Source organism: Lottia gigantea (genome assembly GCF_000327385.1).
Source record: "Lottia gigantea unplaced genomic scaffold LOTGIsca_80, whole genome shotgun sequence".
NCBI classification, from domain to species: Eukaryota; Metazoa; Mollusca; class Gastropoda; family Lottiidae; genus Lottia; species Lottia gigantea.
The window spans coordinates 478,759-495,547 of record NW_008710663.1 but is presented as its reverse complement, the minus strand read 5'-3'; the positions used below and the strand labels follow the sequence as shown (position 1 = coordinate 495,547).

The window sequence follows — 16,789 nt, the reverse complement described above, 5'->3', positions numbered from 1 at the left end:
ATACAATCACAGTCTAGGTTGATCTAATACAATCTAGAGTTATACCATAGCAACTTATACAACAACATATTATAGTTATTAATACAATCACAGTCTAGGTCAATCTAATACAATCTAGAGTTATACCATAGCAACCTATACAACAACATATTATATTATAGTTATTAATAGTTAATTAATCACAGCCTAGGTTAATCTAATACAATCTAGAGTTATACCATAGCAACCTATACAACAACATATAATTATATTATATTATAGTTATTAATACAATCACAGCCTAGGTCAATCTAATACAATCTAGAGTTATACCATAGCAACTTATACAACAACATATTATAGTTATTAATACAATCACAGTCTAGGTCAATCTAATACAATCTAGAGTTATACCATAGCAACCTATACAACAACATATTATATTATAGTTATTAATAGTTAATTAATCACAGCCTAGGTTAATCTAATACAATCTAGAGTTATACCATAGCAACATATACAACAACATATTATATTATAGTTATTAATACAATCACAGTCTAGGTTGATCTAATACAATCTAGAGTTATACCATAGCAACCTATACAACAACATATAATTATATTATATTATAGTTATTAATACAATCACAGCCTAGGTCAATCTAATACAATCTAGAGTTATACCATAGCAACTTATACAACAACATATTATAGTTATTAATACAATCACAGTCTAGGTTGATCTAATATAATCTAGAGTTATACCATAGCAACTTATACAACAACATATTATATTATATTATAGTTATTAATACAATCACAGCCTAGGTCAATCTAATACAATCTAGAGTTATACCATAGCAACTTATACAACAACATATTATATTATATTATAGTTATTAATACAATCACAGTCTAGGTTGATCTAATACAATCTAGAGTTATACCATAGCAACTTATACAACAACATATTATAGTTATTAATACAATCACAGCCTAGGTCAATCTAATACAATCTAGAGTTATACCATAGCAACTTATACAACAACATATTATAGTTATTAATACAATCACAGTCTAGGTCAATCTAATACAATCTAGAGTTATACCATAGCAACCTATACAACAACATATTATATTATAGTTATTAATAGTTAATTAATCACAGCCTAGGTTAATCTAATACAATCTAGAGTTATACCATAGCAACCTATACAACAACATATTATATTATATTATAGTTATTAATACAATCACAGCCTAGGTTAATCTAATACAATCTAGAGTTATACCATAGCAACTTATACAACAACATATAATTATATTATATTATAGTTATTAATACAATCACAGCCTAGGTCAATCTAATACAATCTAGAGTTATACCATAGCAATTTATACAACAACATATAATTATGCTTATATTATAGTTATTAATACAATCACAGCCTAGGTTCATAGACTACAATAGAAACTTATACAACAAAATGATGATAGTTAGATAGATAATATTTATTAATGCAGTCCCTTTTTAAATTTTTTATCTGTATTTTCAGTGATGATTTCTCCAGTCCAAGACGTCCAGTTGTTCAACCTAGATTAATAATCAGTAAACCTAAAGGAGAAAATGTTTCTAGAATATCACAATCTATTGAAAATCAATTGAATGTAAGTTATAACTAATTTTGACTATAGCAGAATACTATTAAATCTGTTTGAAACCAAATTTCTATTTCTATCTTCTAGAAACAGGAGTTATTTGGGCTAATTTTAATAAGAATTTCTGTTGTCGTCTTTCAGAATCGAGGTAGTGTTAAAAAACCAGCAGGTTCAGTTAACACTATACAGGGAACTGAAGGATTTGTAAGTACAGTATACATCGTAAATTTTTATCTATCTATATTATTCTTTAATTTCATGATATCTGCTGAAAGATGATCATTCTTTAATCCTTAAAGATGGATTCACCCCTAGTCTTGAAAAAAACATCATTTATGAATTCAGTTTTATTCATTCGTTGCACAATCAATGGGTAAGCAAGTTTCTGACCAGAAGGGGAATCATATCTTACGTAAACATGCTAGTATTTACTCACCTATTCTCCCCTTGCAAACATATTATTTCAATGTTAATCTTGTTTCAGGATGTTGATGATTTTGACTCTGATGAAGATGATAATGCTTTCAAACCAGCAACACAGAGGTAAGTTTAAATTCTCTGTTGTTCAAAGGATATATTCTTCTACAATAGAATAATAACAACCAGTGTAATAAATAGAGGGTTAGTGTCAACTCTGTTGTATAGGCCTAAGAGAATGTAGCACAGTGTTGTACACCTATCTCTTCTTTTGCATTTTGCATTTTTTTGACCAAAATGTTTCACCAGTACTAAAGGAAGCTAACATCCAATCCACAAATCAATATTCTTTAAATACATCAAAAAAATATTATTTTTATGTGGGATATTTGTGATTATGTTTTAGGGTATTTGGTTATATTTTTATGTCAATGTTTAGCTGGAAGCACTCATCTTGTGATAAAGAAGAGTATTGTCCCCTTGAAAGAAGCTGTTATTGTTCATTCATTTCCCTCTTCCTGTGCATAGATTACACCAAATAATGTACATTTTGATTGTTTAATATTACAGACATCAGAATACTAGAATGAGTCACAATGAAACTGATTTATCTACTAATACATATGGTACAAGTCAGTGGGGGTCATCATCTAAAGGTAGGTTTTTGTTTGTTAGACTTACATTGTTTGATGTGTTTGGGTCATGCCTCCTCCCCCCTTATTTTGAAATGAAAATTATGCCCTATAAATGCTCAAAATTCATCTCATTTTTGAAATCCATTGGTGTTTGGGAGGACCACCAGCTTTAATAGGCTTTGGCCCTCCACCCGAGGTATTTTCTAGATAACCCCTGTTTTGAGATGGCTTTTCTTATAGAAAAAAATTGATTTTGTTGAGGTTTTTCAAGGATTTCATTCTTAGAAAAGTCAATTTCCATAACTTCAATATTGTTGCCCGGTTTGGCTTCTAGTGCATATTCCAAATTTTTGTCAGATGTCTGAGGTTCCTTAAATTATAGAAATGCTTAACCATATACAATGTCACTATCACAAAAGCTGCTTATACAAATAATAAAGGGTCTTTGCAATAGCTAAGTCATAGAATAGCTTGGTTTATTGGAATTCCAAGCAATTGAAAATGATCGGTGCAAGCCTTCAGTCATTCAGAAATGGAATACTTTGAAAAGACTATTCATATAACAACAGTATTATTGATAACCAAATGTTGTATTTTTCAGGTGTCAGTTCTGTGAATCAAGATAAAAGACCTCAATCTAAAAGTTCCTTTGTCAGTGTAACAGATGTCAGTTCTGATGAAGAATTAGATTTAAATAATATATAATTTCTATAATTTTCTAGTATCATTTATCAGTAAACATGCATTTAATTAGCTTAGCAGCATGTTATTACTACCCCAGTCTCTTTATATGACAAACAAAATCTTACTTTACCTCTGAATTTCCAAGTGACAAGTCATAATGACTTCTTATTCAGAACATGTCTTGGAAATTCAGTATGGACATGTGATGGTACTTCTATTTGGAGAAGTCAACTACTATACAACTTATACTCCCGATTTTGTCATTGACGATTGATGGAATTGTCTTGCTTGTACGGATTTTTTTCTCTATAATGATATAATACTTACATTGCATATTATTATGTCATGTTATTGCAACTGGGTAACTTGAATTGCTCACGATAAACCCAAGGTTTTCACTTGGAAATAAGACTTCTCTCATTATGGTTTTGAATAGCATTTGCTATTTGAAAATTTTCTACTTCCCAATTATTGGAAAGGTAACGAATACAGCATAAAAATCAATGTATGTTCAACTTGCTCTGTCTGTACTATATTAAATAGAATATGAATCTGATTTTTAACTGAGATAGTAAAAACATTTATCTTTCATGTTAGTGTTGTTAATATTATTACTGTGATATTATTATGTATTTTTATATAGTTTGTGCTTACAATAAAATACAATATTGTGCAACTCTCTACTTAATCCATCCAGGTTTTTGATGAAATTTTCTTTTAAATCCATCCATACTCTCATATCTTCTATAAATCCATCCAATACACTTATATTAGCATAATATTTTACTTTCCGATTTGCAATTTTAGAATGTACTTTTTTACAAGAAGCATAATTTGTAAGAATATCAAGAACGTAGCTTATAATGTATTAGTTTTATTGTAATATGTTATATAAAATACATAACTTATATGTGTCATAATGTGTAATTTATAATGTGCCTTCATATTTAATCATATTTTTGAAAAAATGTGCTTGTCATTGAATTTGATTACAAATGTATCCTAAAGGCATTGCCTAGACTTTTGTAATGGTCAAATTTGGTTCCAGGGCTCAACAAATTTAGTTAATTGGACATCTATTGAAAATTATTTTGAAATTGATGTATCTTATAAAGTTATAGATTTTATCTTGATAAAGTTTTTGAGAAAAAAACTCTCATCTTTACAAAAGTAAAACTTCATTCATAGTAGAATCTATGAATTAATTAACAATCTTGAATTAATAAACAATCTTGAATTAATTAACAATCTTGAATTAGTGGCAAACTATCATTTCATTAATTGCAAAGTCCATTATTCTGGAAGTGATATCAGATTAAAAATGCTTTGTGTGTTAGTGGATATTCGACATAAAAAGAATAAGATTTGGTATTGTCTTTATGACTACTGTAACTGTCCTATAGTTGTGTGAAATTTAATTGTTTTTATGGTGTTCTCTACCTCTTTTGTTAGAAATCCTGCCAAACTATATTGTCTTTGCCTTGTATATATATATATATATACATGTATAGCCTTATATTCTTCAATAAGTACTCATTGTGTGACAGTGTTAGTACCTATTGTAAGAATTACCTAGAACTATTTCTACCAAATATATCAATAGTTGCCTTGTCCCTTATTTTTATCATGTTTTGTCTCTAACATTATTTTCTGCAAATTAAATACAATGTGTTTTATATGTGGTCCTCCCTCCAAAAGAAATAAATTTTACTCCATGAAAATCTGATATTTACATAATATCAAATAGGAAACTTCTCTAAATTTGTTTGAAATAAGCTCAAATCTAAATAACTCATTTGGTTTGGTGGTAATTCAAATTCACATACACCTGTTGTGGAATTTCCTTTTTTCTTATTTATCTAAAGAAGATTTCCACCTTATCTATGTATTACAGACTATTTTAATCCTTTGTTTTTTACAGTTGTATTTTTATTTGTTTTTGAAATGTTTTAGTCCGTCCTTGGCATGAATACTTTTTTTTAAAGAAGCCATCAAAATTAAATGCAATTCGAAATGTTTCCTTTTTCTATTGGTTAATACACTTGCCATCCATAATCTGAAGAAATTCTTTCCAAGAATGTGTTACAGCTAATTTTGACCCAATAGCTCCAACAGTTGTCATAATTATGCTAACCAATCAAAAGCCTGTCACTGTTGAATCTTTTATTGAAAAGCCCAAAAGGAACATTTAGATTTGCTTTAAATCGGATTGTTTTGTTCCAGTAATTAAAGTCCCTTTATATCTGTTTTGTTTATTAGTGTATTATAATAGTAAGCTAATGTTTATTATTCAGTCCCTTTTAGTTCCCCAGTATAAATCTCATTATATATTATTATAAATTGTGCTAGAGAATAGATCATAATATTTTAATTATTATACATGTATATGTAGTTAATACCATAAAGTTTATTAATTCTAATTAGTGTATTCTTTTACAAATCCATTCTATTTACAGTATACAAATCTATACAATTTACAGTATATGATTAAGAACATTATATAGCCTTTAAACTTTCGAGTGCAAAAACGTATGGAATACTGTATAATTTTGAATATAGTGCGCATGCATATATAATGCGCACTCCTTCTTACTATCAAGTATATCTAGAGAAAATATCGGTACTGCAATAATTGAATTCTCACTCATCTGGAACATCTGATCCTTTCTGCAACTTGGTTTATCAACTTGAGTCCACATACCCATCGTGTCGATTTAGATTCATCCAAACCATGAACAATATTTTTGTAGCTGTGGCTTCAGTAGTTTAATACATCTGCTTATTGTTAGAAAAAAGTAGGCACCGACCATAGCATTTCTTGACATTACATTAAATGTCATCCGACTTATATGTCTTCGATTGTCGTTCGTTTATAAAATAGGACAGGATGATAGAGGCTACAGATAATGAAATTAGCTAAGTAAACTCAAGACAATACAATGAATGTAGAGCTGTATTTCACAAATTTCAAAAATATAGTAAAGGCTATAAATATAAATGTATTCAGTCTGTATTTAGATTAACAGGTGTTTTTAAATCTATAGATCTTCTACCAGCTTCGATTAATTTATAAACTTCTAAAATATCTTCTTTATTTACTTCCAATCTACATTTACCTATAAGCAAATAAAAATTAAATAAGTCGTAATATAACAGTTTTTTACATTGGAAATGTAAATGCTTCTTTAGATGAAACGCTCATTTTCAATCATCGTCATTTCGAAGTCGTTATCATATCACTCGAGATCACAGACAGCTATGGCATAAAATCGACACTATCTGCGCGTTTCACAGAATAATGTTTCTCATATCAGATAAAAAGTCAATTGACTGGAAATGGAATAAAGATGCCAAAGATTCCAACTCAAAAAGTCTGAAAATGTGTGTCTTGTGGAAAAATCGAGTATAAACTAACCCTGTAGAACATCTAGGAAATGTTCCAATTCATTTTGATAAGCCTGAGCATATCTTTGAGTAAAACAGAGATCAATACCAGAAACTGTAGACTTATCACTGGTAGACATAGTAAATAGATTGGCAGACTTGTTTCTTACTTTTAATACACCTTTATCACATAAAACCTGCAACGTTATTTTAAGCATTCAATAAAATAAAGTGTGAGCCTACATTTTTTGGATCTTGTAAGAACATTCAATAAACGGCACAGAAAAAGGCCAAATGTAGGTAATCTATGACTTAAGCTAGATTCACTTTTACATCTGCAAAGCACAGCTTAAATTTTCTATTTTGAATGTAGGCAGTCATTCAGTTTACCCTAAGATCTCTACCTATTATAGGTTATAGTAGATAACATCTTTGACGAATATAGGATTTAATTCATGGACTATATTTCATCGTCCAGTTGTAATATCTACCTTTCTTAGTCGGTTGAATAAATGGCGCTTAAGTTGAATAACTGAATTGTCAATTCAATTTGAATTAGATTACACGTTTCTTTTTTTATTTTCTGATATTTTTCTTCTCCGTTGTAATCTAACAAGTTTTCTGTATTTTCGCTGTAAAGGCGTTATTTTCAACCAATCAGAGTGTGCCATGTAGAACCTGTTGACAAATGGTAATGAAAAACCCTTAATATTGCTCAATTTTTTTCAATAAGCTGTTTACCCGATTTTATCATTTAGTTTTATAAACACTGACCTCTGTTCTTTGATCATATCCAAAAGTTGCCTGTCGCCCATTATCAATAACACACATAGCGCCATTTTTAAACTTGATGGTAACGAGCACCAATTCACTGTCGTATTTGGCTACTTCAGGATTAAATGAAGTTTCACTGATATTAATACTGGCTGGATTAGAGTTAATAAGCCATCGAACTAAGTCTAAATCATGTATTGTTGAATCGGTTAGGATACCACCTAAAAGATTTAAACGACATTGCTTACGCATACTTTTATCCTTAAACAAAAATGTTCTCATTCTAAAACGTCATAGGAGTAACTCAATTGAGTTCAATTGGTATTATTTGAAAATATATGGATAATACAAATATAGGTGTAGGGCAATATCCCTATTTCACATACTTAATTTATTAACTTATATAACGACACATTAACATACCTTTATTATTTCTATAATAGTCTATAGGCGGTGCTGTGACGTCATGACTCGAAATTTTTACTAATCTGGGATCACCCAATACTTTTCTATCTAGTTTATCTTTCAGAATCTTTAAACTGGGATCGAAACGTCTACAAGAACACAACAAATGATAAACAGGTGACATACAGTTATTATTGCAGTGGTAAACATCTGACAAACAGAGTAATATTGTAGTGGTAATTACTGACAAACAGAGTAATACTGTAGTGGTAAACAACTGACAAACAGAGTAATATTGTTGTGGTAATCACTGACAAACAGAGTAATATTGTTGTGGTAATTACTGACAAACAGAGTAATATTGTAGTGGTAAACAACTGACAAACAGAGTAATATTGTTGTGGTAATTACTGACAAACAGAGTAATATTGTTGTGGTAATTACTGACAAACAGAGTAATATTGTTTCGGTAAACAACTGACAAACAGAGTAATATTGTAGTGGTAAACAACTGACAAACAGAGTAATATTGTAGGATATGATTTACAGATTTATGTTATAATGATCCCCTGAAGAATAACAGCTTACCTGTGAAATGCACAAAACAGATGTTTATCAAACTTTTCGGCCAAATCATAACACTGTTTTGTTGTATCTATATTTGATGTTATTGGTTTCTCACAGAAAATATGTTTACCTTGAAAAGAAAACAGTTTGATCATCACATTTAGGTGTCAATACTCTTTCTGGACATAAACCTGGGTACATAGGTCTTAGAGGCAATACATTATACCTACATGTATTCACCATCACCTTGTTCAAAATCAGCTGAAATTATATACAGGGCCAAAGAAAGAGGCCCTAAGAGAGCAACATGAACCACTTTTCATCCAATAAACGCGTACAAATACGACAAAAAAGGAAATGATCACGGGGATATCGGAAGGTCTCCTCTGTACGATGCGCCTGTTCTCCGGACAACAGATTGTCCAGAACTAATTTACTGAAACTGAAACAAAAAAAAAAAAAACACCTCCCTCAGGTGGACGGAAATCAATCAAAACCACCTTTCTTATCAAACTTTTCGCCATAGTCCCTTTTAGAATTGCATATGCAATCTGAGGCCAGTAAATACAATATCTGAACTGTTGACGTCTCAAAGAGAAAGAGACCCTGAAATATTTGTCGATAAAACCTCAGTCATTGATATTACCTGCCTGAAGGGATCTGTTAATGAAATCTTCATGTGTATCAGTAGAGGAAGCGATTATCACAGCATCTACACTGTAAGGATAAAACTTTAACTTGGAGGTCGCAAGTTAACATTTATTTATCTAAATTTTACAGTTTTTGATTTAACTGTTATAAAAAATATAAATTCAATTTAATTTATCGACGAATGACGAATGTGTGAAATCAACATCTATTTATCGCAGTTTTGTCATAGTGCTAATCAAAAACTTTGAAACTGCAATAACTGTTTATTGTTGTTTCACACATTCGCACAATCGCAGGCACATGGAATTAACCGATTTTTTAAAAGTTAATTAGAATATAACAGTATTTATAGTCACAGGGTGACTGCGTTGATAAAATATACATTGTTCTTTTACTTAACAGTTAATGGAAACATACTGCAAAAATAACTGTAAACATCTATATGGCCTGTGCCTAAATAACCGAGTGCCCAAAGATGTGTGCCTAAAGGAACGTGTCTAACTGACTTGTGGGTATATGTGCCAAAATGACTGCTTATGAGTTTAATTTAAAGTTTTCTCAGCCAATCCTCATATCTCCACATGAGAAAGTTTATTGCACCGGAATAAACTTCCTGGATACGCTTTTGTTAAAATTGAAGAGACCGGAAAGTCAGATTTAGAAGGGTTACTGAATTTGAAGTCACTAACTGTCTGTAAATATTTAGACTACTATATGATTTTATTACCTGGGATCATTTAAAACGTCAGTATATCTATCAGGTGATGTGTATTTTATTGGCAGGTTGTAATTCATTAGATATTTCTCAGCTTCTACAATATTATTTCTTATAACCCATTTTACATCAGTTCTTGGTGACATCATACAGTTCTTTAGGTGTATCAAACCTAATAAATATAATACAAAATTTTATGGTTGAAATACATCATCTGAGGCGATGTAATGTATTTGAGCAAAGAGCCTACTGATTTCTTCAAACTAAAAGTTTAACTTACCCATGCGACCCATGCCTATTAAGGCTATTCCTAGTCGGCTTTTCATGGTGAGAAACTGCAAATAAGACAATTACTGAAAATAACAATATTACAGATTCTACGCTGTTACCTATCAGTATATCAATAGCTAAACCTACATATACAACAGTTTTTATTTCATTCCTTAGGAATTTTATGTTAGTAGTTTACTTTCATAGAATAATACAGTAATATGGGTAAAACTTACATACGGGGTACAATGCCAACAATATTTCAAAAAGAAGATATAATGTTTGTTAATCTTATGTCATATCTATGTTACTAGACTATAAGTTGAACAGTTTTGGACTAACCCAAGAACGATAATTCGAAAATGAACTTATTTTCAGCTGATCATCTTTTCAATCATACGTATAGGCTATATCAAGCCCTTTTCTTAATCAGATGCTTTTGAAACTAATTATTAATTCATAAAACATTAAAGTCCAATTATTTAAGCATAGTGCTGTGAATCCTGTCATCATATTAGTACATTGTCATCCTAATATAACCCAATTGTATTGTAGGGTAGGATCCAGAAATGTTCAACATTATTACATTAAAAGCCATGTTCTCTAGCTAAAGAATCTATTGGTTGCAAAATAATAAACTTTAGGTTCATTGTACCTTAACTTACACCAAGAATATGAATTCTATAAATAATATAACAAACCTAATGTTAATCTTTTATCACAAATAAATAGGTCATGATAATAGATAGGCATGCTTAATAGAAAAGTACGGAGGCTCATTAATGTCTCAGATTTTCGCTTTTATTTTATACTAAAGTTACCAACAGACAAGTACGGTGACCGGTGCCCGGTGCCTGATGTGTCATACGGTACGGGAACAATCTAAATGAAAGAAAATAGAAAAAGCGAATACATTGGGTACAGGTCCGTTCCACACGTCCAATCCACAGGTGGTAATATATAACCAAACAAAGCGTGTCATCTTGAACCCATTTCTTGATGAAATAAGGAATTGTGGGATATCAAACCAGCCTCTTGTCTGGGGGGCCATGTCCCCCCTTTTAATTTCAGTTAGATTTGGTCCGGATACAAGTTGCTTCTTCTATTGTTTACGATACGACATACATCACACCGTATCCCATCTATCCGCAGATTTATAAATAGGATAATTGATTCAGTCTACAAGACTTTAAAGTTATTCTTTCATACATCTGAGACTGATTTTGGTCATAACAAGTAAGCTAACAGAAATATTCCATTCTCCGTTTTTAAAATCATAAATACAATTAAAGTCCGCTTTCATACGAATCATTAATAGTATTTTGCAACCTTGTCTACTTTTTGGCCAGGTCGACATGATACTTTCGGATTTTTCAACCCGGTTTCCCCCTGTAAGTGTTGCGGGTAAGAGGGACTGACATGGAAAAAGTCATTCGGATGGGACAATAAACCGAGTCCTCGTTTGCTATAGCCTGTGCAAGTTAAAGATCTCCTTGACAGATGGAAATCGAAAAAGGGCAGGCTTATGACGCCGTCCTGGCAAAATTTCCTTCAATGCACCTGTCTTCATTAGCACACATGGTGTAGAAAAAAAGAACGTAAAACACCATTCATTTCCTTTTAATTTTTAATTTTTGGCCGGTAAAATTTTATAGAACTCGCTTGATAAATAGGCCTACAGTTATTATGTCGTTGAATCCTCTATCTAATCTGCGTCGTTGTTGTTCAGTTTGTTTACATGTTATTGATCTAAATCATATTTCGTCAACCATTGGGGCGTAGTGGCACATTGATCTTTATTTAATTCCTTTGTCCATTCAACTAAATATTTCAATACATTGTCTTACAGCTGTTACACCAAGATAGCGTAGTTATTTGTGACGTTTTCAAGTCCACATCAATATCTTTATAATATATAAAATTATTCGAAGAATCTATCATTAATATCTTTATTTTACTTTCGAATTTCGCTTGGATTCAGGATGAAATTTATCATAATATTTCACATAATCTTAATCTTTGTCAACAGATCTGAATGTAAACCAACTCATCCAGGTAAGAAAGCTTTGTTTCTTAGTAAGTAAGAGAATCCATTTAAAAGAATAGTTTGATGAAATATGAATGTATCCCTAAGGACACAAACTGCGTGCCTCTATGCCTACTTGTCGATTTATTTTTAAATACATACATAATGAAATAGATATTAAAAACATAACCAATTATCACTTGTCATCGCAGAGGATTTTGTTTAAGGATTAAGACACTAAGTTAAAACATGTTTTATCACATGTAGGCCCTATCATAATAATAAGTTGCCACCAGATGTTTCTATAATTTTTCACGGTTTTGTTTTTCCCTCCCTATTTTGTATGTGTAGTATTGTACAGCAATGGCAGGTGTGGTTCAAGCAGGGTATGCGCTTCTGAAGAGTTGATGACACTTTTCATTATAAAATGGTATAATGTTACATTATTTCCTATAATAATATTGTGACCAGTTCCCCTTCCCTTGAAATGGGAGCCGCTGTGGCTCAGTGAGTTAGACGTTTGCTCGCTAACCTGAAGGTCCAGGGTTCAATCCCGGCATAGGTCGAGATAATACCTTCGGATTTTTCAACCGGTTTCCCCCTGTTAGAAAAAGCGTCTAGTCGTTCGGATGGGACAATAAACCGAGGCCCCGTGTGCTACAGGCTGTGCACGTTAAAGATCCCTTGATAGTTGGAAATCGAAAAAGAGCAGGCTTATACCGCTGTCCTGGCAAAATTTCCTTCATTGCACCCTGCATGGCGTTGCCCGTCTTCATTAGCCCACATGGTGCAGAAAAGTGGGACGTAAAACTCCATTCATTTCATTTCCCTCCCTTGAACACTTCAAATTAAATGGAAATATTTTTCATCAGTTATCTCCCTTGAACTATCAAAATTGTTTGTCCCCGTTTTTCTGTTTATACCTTCCTGTTTATCGTGGTTGTTGTTGGTACTGTTTTATATATATGGAATTTAAGGATAATTGGACTAAGTGCACAAGGAAAAACCGACACAATCCAATCAACCCGCTTGGAATTTCATTTATCCACGTTTGAAAGTTAAACTGACGACTCGTCTTTTCTTCAGACTACGCCATGTAAAGAAAAAGAAAGTGGAATTTCGAGTTTGAGGTATATTTGAAGGGATTGTGCGATTATCATGAAGTTCTAGTACATCTGAAAACCATTTAAGTAATACTCAAGACAGGCCCGTACCCAGCCCATTGTCTCAACAAGGGGGGGTGGGGGTGTCTGTAATCGTAGGCTACAGAACTAACTAGAATTTGTTCGAATTTGTCCTGGGCGATGGCGATGGCCCCCAACCCCACCCCCACCCCCACCATACGCCCCCTATAGTTATGGGCCTGATTCAAGACCAAAATCAACGCCGCCCCCGTAAATGGCAAGCCATCGGCTCTAAGGCCATACCTCTAGCCGATTTTATTGACGAATAGGCTACAGCCGAATTTGTAACCTTACCGATAACGATTTTACTCAAAAACCTATCTAATTGAATATAATAAAATACATTAGGGATTTTCTAAGTAAATAATTTATTATAATTTATTCATAATCAATATTATAAGCAGAAACCTTTAAAATGACAAACTCTTAATGACATGGCGAAATAATTAATCACACGGCGCAATCTAACATTATTTTTAAGTTGTATTGTAGTTGTTTCATTTCCAGTTTTGAAGTCAATAAGAAGACAACTAGAAGTTTCGTCAACATTATTTCTTCCATCATTGCTTAGAAAAACATTATTTCTTCCAGCCTTGCTTAGAAAAACATTATTTCTTCCAGCCTTGCTAAGAAAAACATTATTTCTTCCAGCCTTGCTTAGAAAAACATTATTTCTTCCAGCCTTGCTTAGAAAAACATTATTTCTTCCAGCCTTGCTTAGAAAAATATTATTTCTCCATTGCTTAGAAAAACATTATTTCTTCCGCCTTGCTTAGAAAAACATTATTTCTTCCAGCATTGCTTAGAAAAACATTATTTCTTCCAGCATTGCTTAGAAAAACATTATTTCTCCATTGCTTAGAAAAACATTATTTCTTCCAGCCTTGCTTAGAAAAACATTATTTCTTCCAGCCTTGCTTAGAAAAACATTATTTCTTCCAGCCTTGCTTAGAAAAATATTATTTCTCCATTGCTTAGAAAAACATTATTTCTTCCGCCTTGCTTAGAAAAACATTATTTCTTCCAGCATTGCTTAGAAAAACATTATTTCTCCATTGCTTAGAGAAACATTATTTCTTCCAGCATTGCTTAGAAAAGCATTATTTCTCCATTGCTTAGAAAAACATTATTTCTTCCAGCCTTGCTTAGAAAAACATTATTTCTTCCAGCCTTGCTTAGAAAAATATTATTTCTCCATTGCTTAGAAAAACATTATTTCTTCCGCCTTGCTTAGAAAAACATTAATTCTCCATTGCTTAGAAAAACATTTCTCCATTGCTTAGAGAAACATTATTTCTTCCAGCATTGCTTAGAAAAACATTATTTCTCCATTGCTTAGAGAAACATTATTTCTTCCAGCCTTGCTAAGAAAAACATTAATTCTCCATTGCTTAGAAAAACATTATTCCTTCCAGCATTGCTAAGAAAAACATTATTTCTTCATTGCTTAGAAAAACATTATTTCTTCATTGCTTAGAAAAACATTATTCCTTCCAGCATTGCTTAGAAAAACATTATTTCTTCCAGCATTGCTTAGAAAAACATTATTTCTTCCAGCATTGCTTAGAAAAACATTATTTCTTCCAGCATTGCTTAGAAAAACATTATTTCTTCCAGCATTGCTTAGAAAAACATTATTTCTTCCAGCATTGCTTAGAAAAACATTATTTCTTCCAGCATTGCCATGAAAAACATTATTTCTTCATTGCTTAGAAAAACATTATTTCTTCATTGCTTAGAAAAACATTATTTCATCATTGCTTAGAAAAACATTATTCCTTCCAGCATTGCTTAGAAAAACATTATTTCTTCCTTCATTGCTTAGAAAAACATTATTCCTTCCAGCATTGCTTAGAAAAACATTATTCCTTCCAGCATTGCTTAGAAAAACATTATTCCTTCCAGCATTGCTTAGAAAAACATTATTCCTTCCAGCATTGCTTAGAAAAACATTATTCTTCCAGCATTGCTTAGAAAAACATTATTTCTTCCTTCATTGCTTAGAAAAACATTATTCCTTCCAGCATTGCTTAGAAAAACATTATTCCTTCCAGCATTGCTTAGAAAAACATTATTCCTTCCAGCATTGCTTAGAAAAACATTATTTCTTCCAGCATTGCTTACAAAAACATTATTTCTTCCTTCATTGCTTAGAAAAACATTATTTCTTCCAGCATTGCTTAGAAAAACATTATTTCTTCATTGCTTAGAAAAACATTATTCCTTCATTGCTTAGAAAAACATTATTTCTTCATTGCTTAGAAAAACATTATTTCTTCATTGCTTAGAAAAACATTATTTCTTCATTGCTTAGAAAAACATTATTTCTTCATTGCTGTGAAAAACATTATTTCTTCATTGCTTAGAAAAACATTATTCCTTCCAGCATTGCTTAGAAAAACATTATTTCTTCCTTCATTGCTTAGAAAAACATTATTTCTTCCAGCATTGCTTAGAAAAACATTATTTCTTCATTGCTTAGAAAAACATTATTCCTTCCAGCATTGCTTAGAAAAACATTATTCCTTCCAGCATTGCTTAGAAAAACATTATTTCTTCATTGCTTAGAACAACATTATTCCTTCCAGCATTGCTTACAAAAACATTATTTCTTCCTTCATTGCTTAGAAAAACATTATTTCTTCCAGCATTGCTTAGAAAAACATTATTTCTTCATTGCTTAGAAAAACATTATTCCTTCATTGCTTAGAAAAACATTATTTCTTCATTGCTTAGAAAAACATTATTTCTTCATTGCTTAGAAAAACATTATTTCTTCATTGCTTAGAAAAACATTATTTCTTCATTGCTGTGAAAAACATTATTTCTTCATTGCTTAGAAAAACATTATTCCTTCCAGCATTGCTTAGAAAAACATTATTTCTTCCTTCATTGCTTAGAAAAACATTATTCCTTCCAGCATTGCTTAGAAAAACATTATTCCTTCCAGCATTGCTTAGAAAAACATTATTCCTTCCAGCATTGCTTAGAAAAACATTATTTCTTCATTGCTGTGAAAAACATTATTTCTTCATTGCTGTGAAAAACATTATTTCTTCATTGCTGAGAAAAACATTATTTCTTCCAGCATTGCTATGAAAAACATTATTTCTTCATTGCTATGAAAAACATTATTTCTTCCAGCATTGCCATGAAAAACATTATTTCTTCCAGCATTGCTTAGAAAAACATTATTTCTTCATTGCTTAGAAAAACATTATTTCTTCCAGCCTTGCTTAGAAAAATATTATTTCTTCCAGCATTGCTTAGAAAAACATTATTTCTTCATTGCTATGGAAAACATTATTTCTTCCAGCATTGCCATGAAAAACATTATTTCTTCCAGTACTATTAAACTTAAAACTGATAAGCAGTGTTTGTTGCATAAAAAGACTTTTTGCGGAGTTCAACTTTCCTGTCTGATGCAAACATCAACG

General features: G+C 31.4%; 3 protein-coding genes across 3 annotated transcripts in view; 1 reads left to right on the top strand and 2 right to left on the bottom strand.

Annotated features, from left to right (window-relative positions):
* The window catches only part of LOTGIDRAFT_236380 (hypothetical protein), a gene marked incomplete at its 3' end in the record, with an annotated part of 17,573 nt that extends 14,176 nt beyond the window's left edge, over positions 1 to 3,397 (top strand). The window contains exons 20-24 of the mRNA XM_009067196.1: positions 1,538 to 1,649; positions 1,782 to 1,844; positions 2,125 to 2,183; positions 2,628 to 2,713; positions 3,294 to 3,397. Coding sequence (XP_009065444.1) covers positions 1,538 to 1,649; positions 1,782 to 1,844; positions 2,125 to 2,183; positions 2,628 to 2,713; positions 3,294 to 3,397 — 424 coding nt within the window. The remainder of the gene's footprint in view (positions 1 to 1,537; positions 1,650 to 1,781; positions 1,845 to 2,124; positions 2,184 to 2,627; positions 2,714 to 3,293) is intronic.
* A 2,982-nt stretch (positions 3,398 to 6,379) lies between these two features.
* On the bottom strand, positions 6,380 to 10,198 carry LOTGIDRAFT_168909 (hypothetical protein; the record flags this gene model as incomplete). The annotated part of the gene is made up of 8 exons (XM_009067195.1): positions 6,380 to 6,492; positions 6,792 to 6,957; positions 7,535 to 7,755; positions 7,958 to 8,088; positions 8,528 to 8,636; positions 9,153 to 9,223; positions 9,885 to 10,044; positions 10,153 to 10,198. The coding sequence occupies 8 exons, from the start codon at positions 10,196 to 10,198 to the stop codon at positions 6,380 to 6,382; spliced, it is 1,017 nt and encodes a 338-aa protein (XP_009065443.1).
* Positions 10,199 to 14,799: 4,601 nt separating this feature from the next.
* On the bottom strand, positions 14,800 to 15,494 carry LOTGIDRAFT_132683 (hypothetical protein; the record flags this gene model as incomplete). The annotated part of the gene is made up of 2 exons (XM_009067194.1): positions 14,800 to 15,052; positions 15,304 to 15,494. Coding segments are annotated over 2 exons (444 nt in total), but the record flags the coding sequence as incomplete, so codon positions are not given.
* Between the last annotated feature and the right edge of the window lie 1,295 nt (positions 15,495 to 16,789).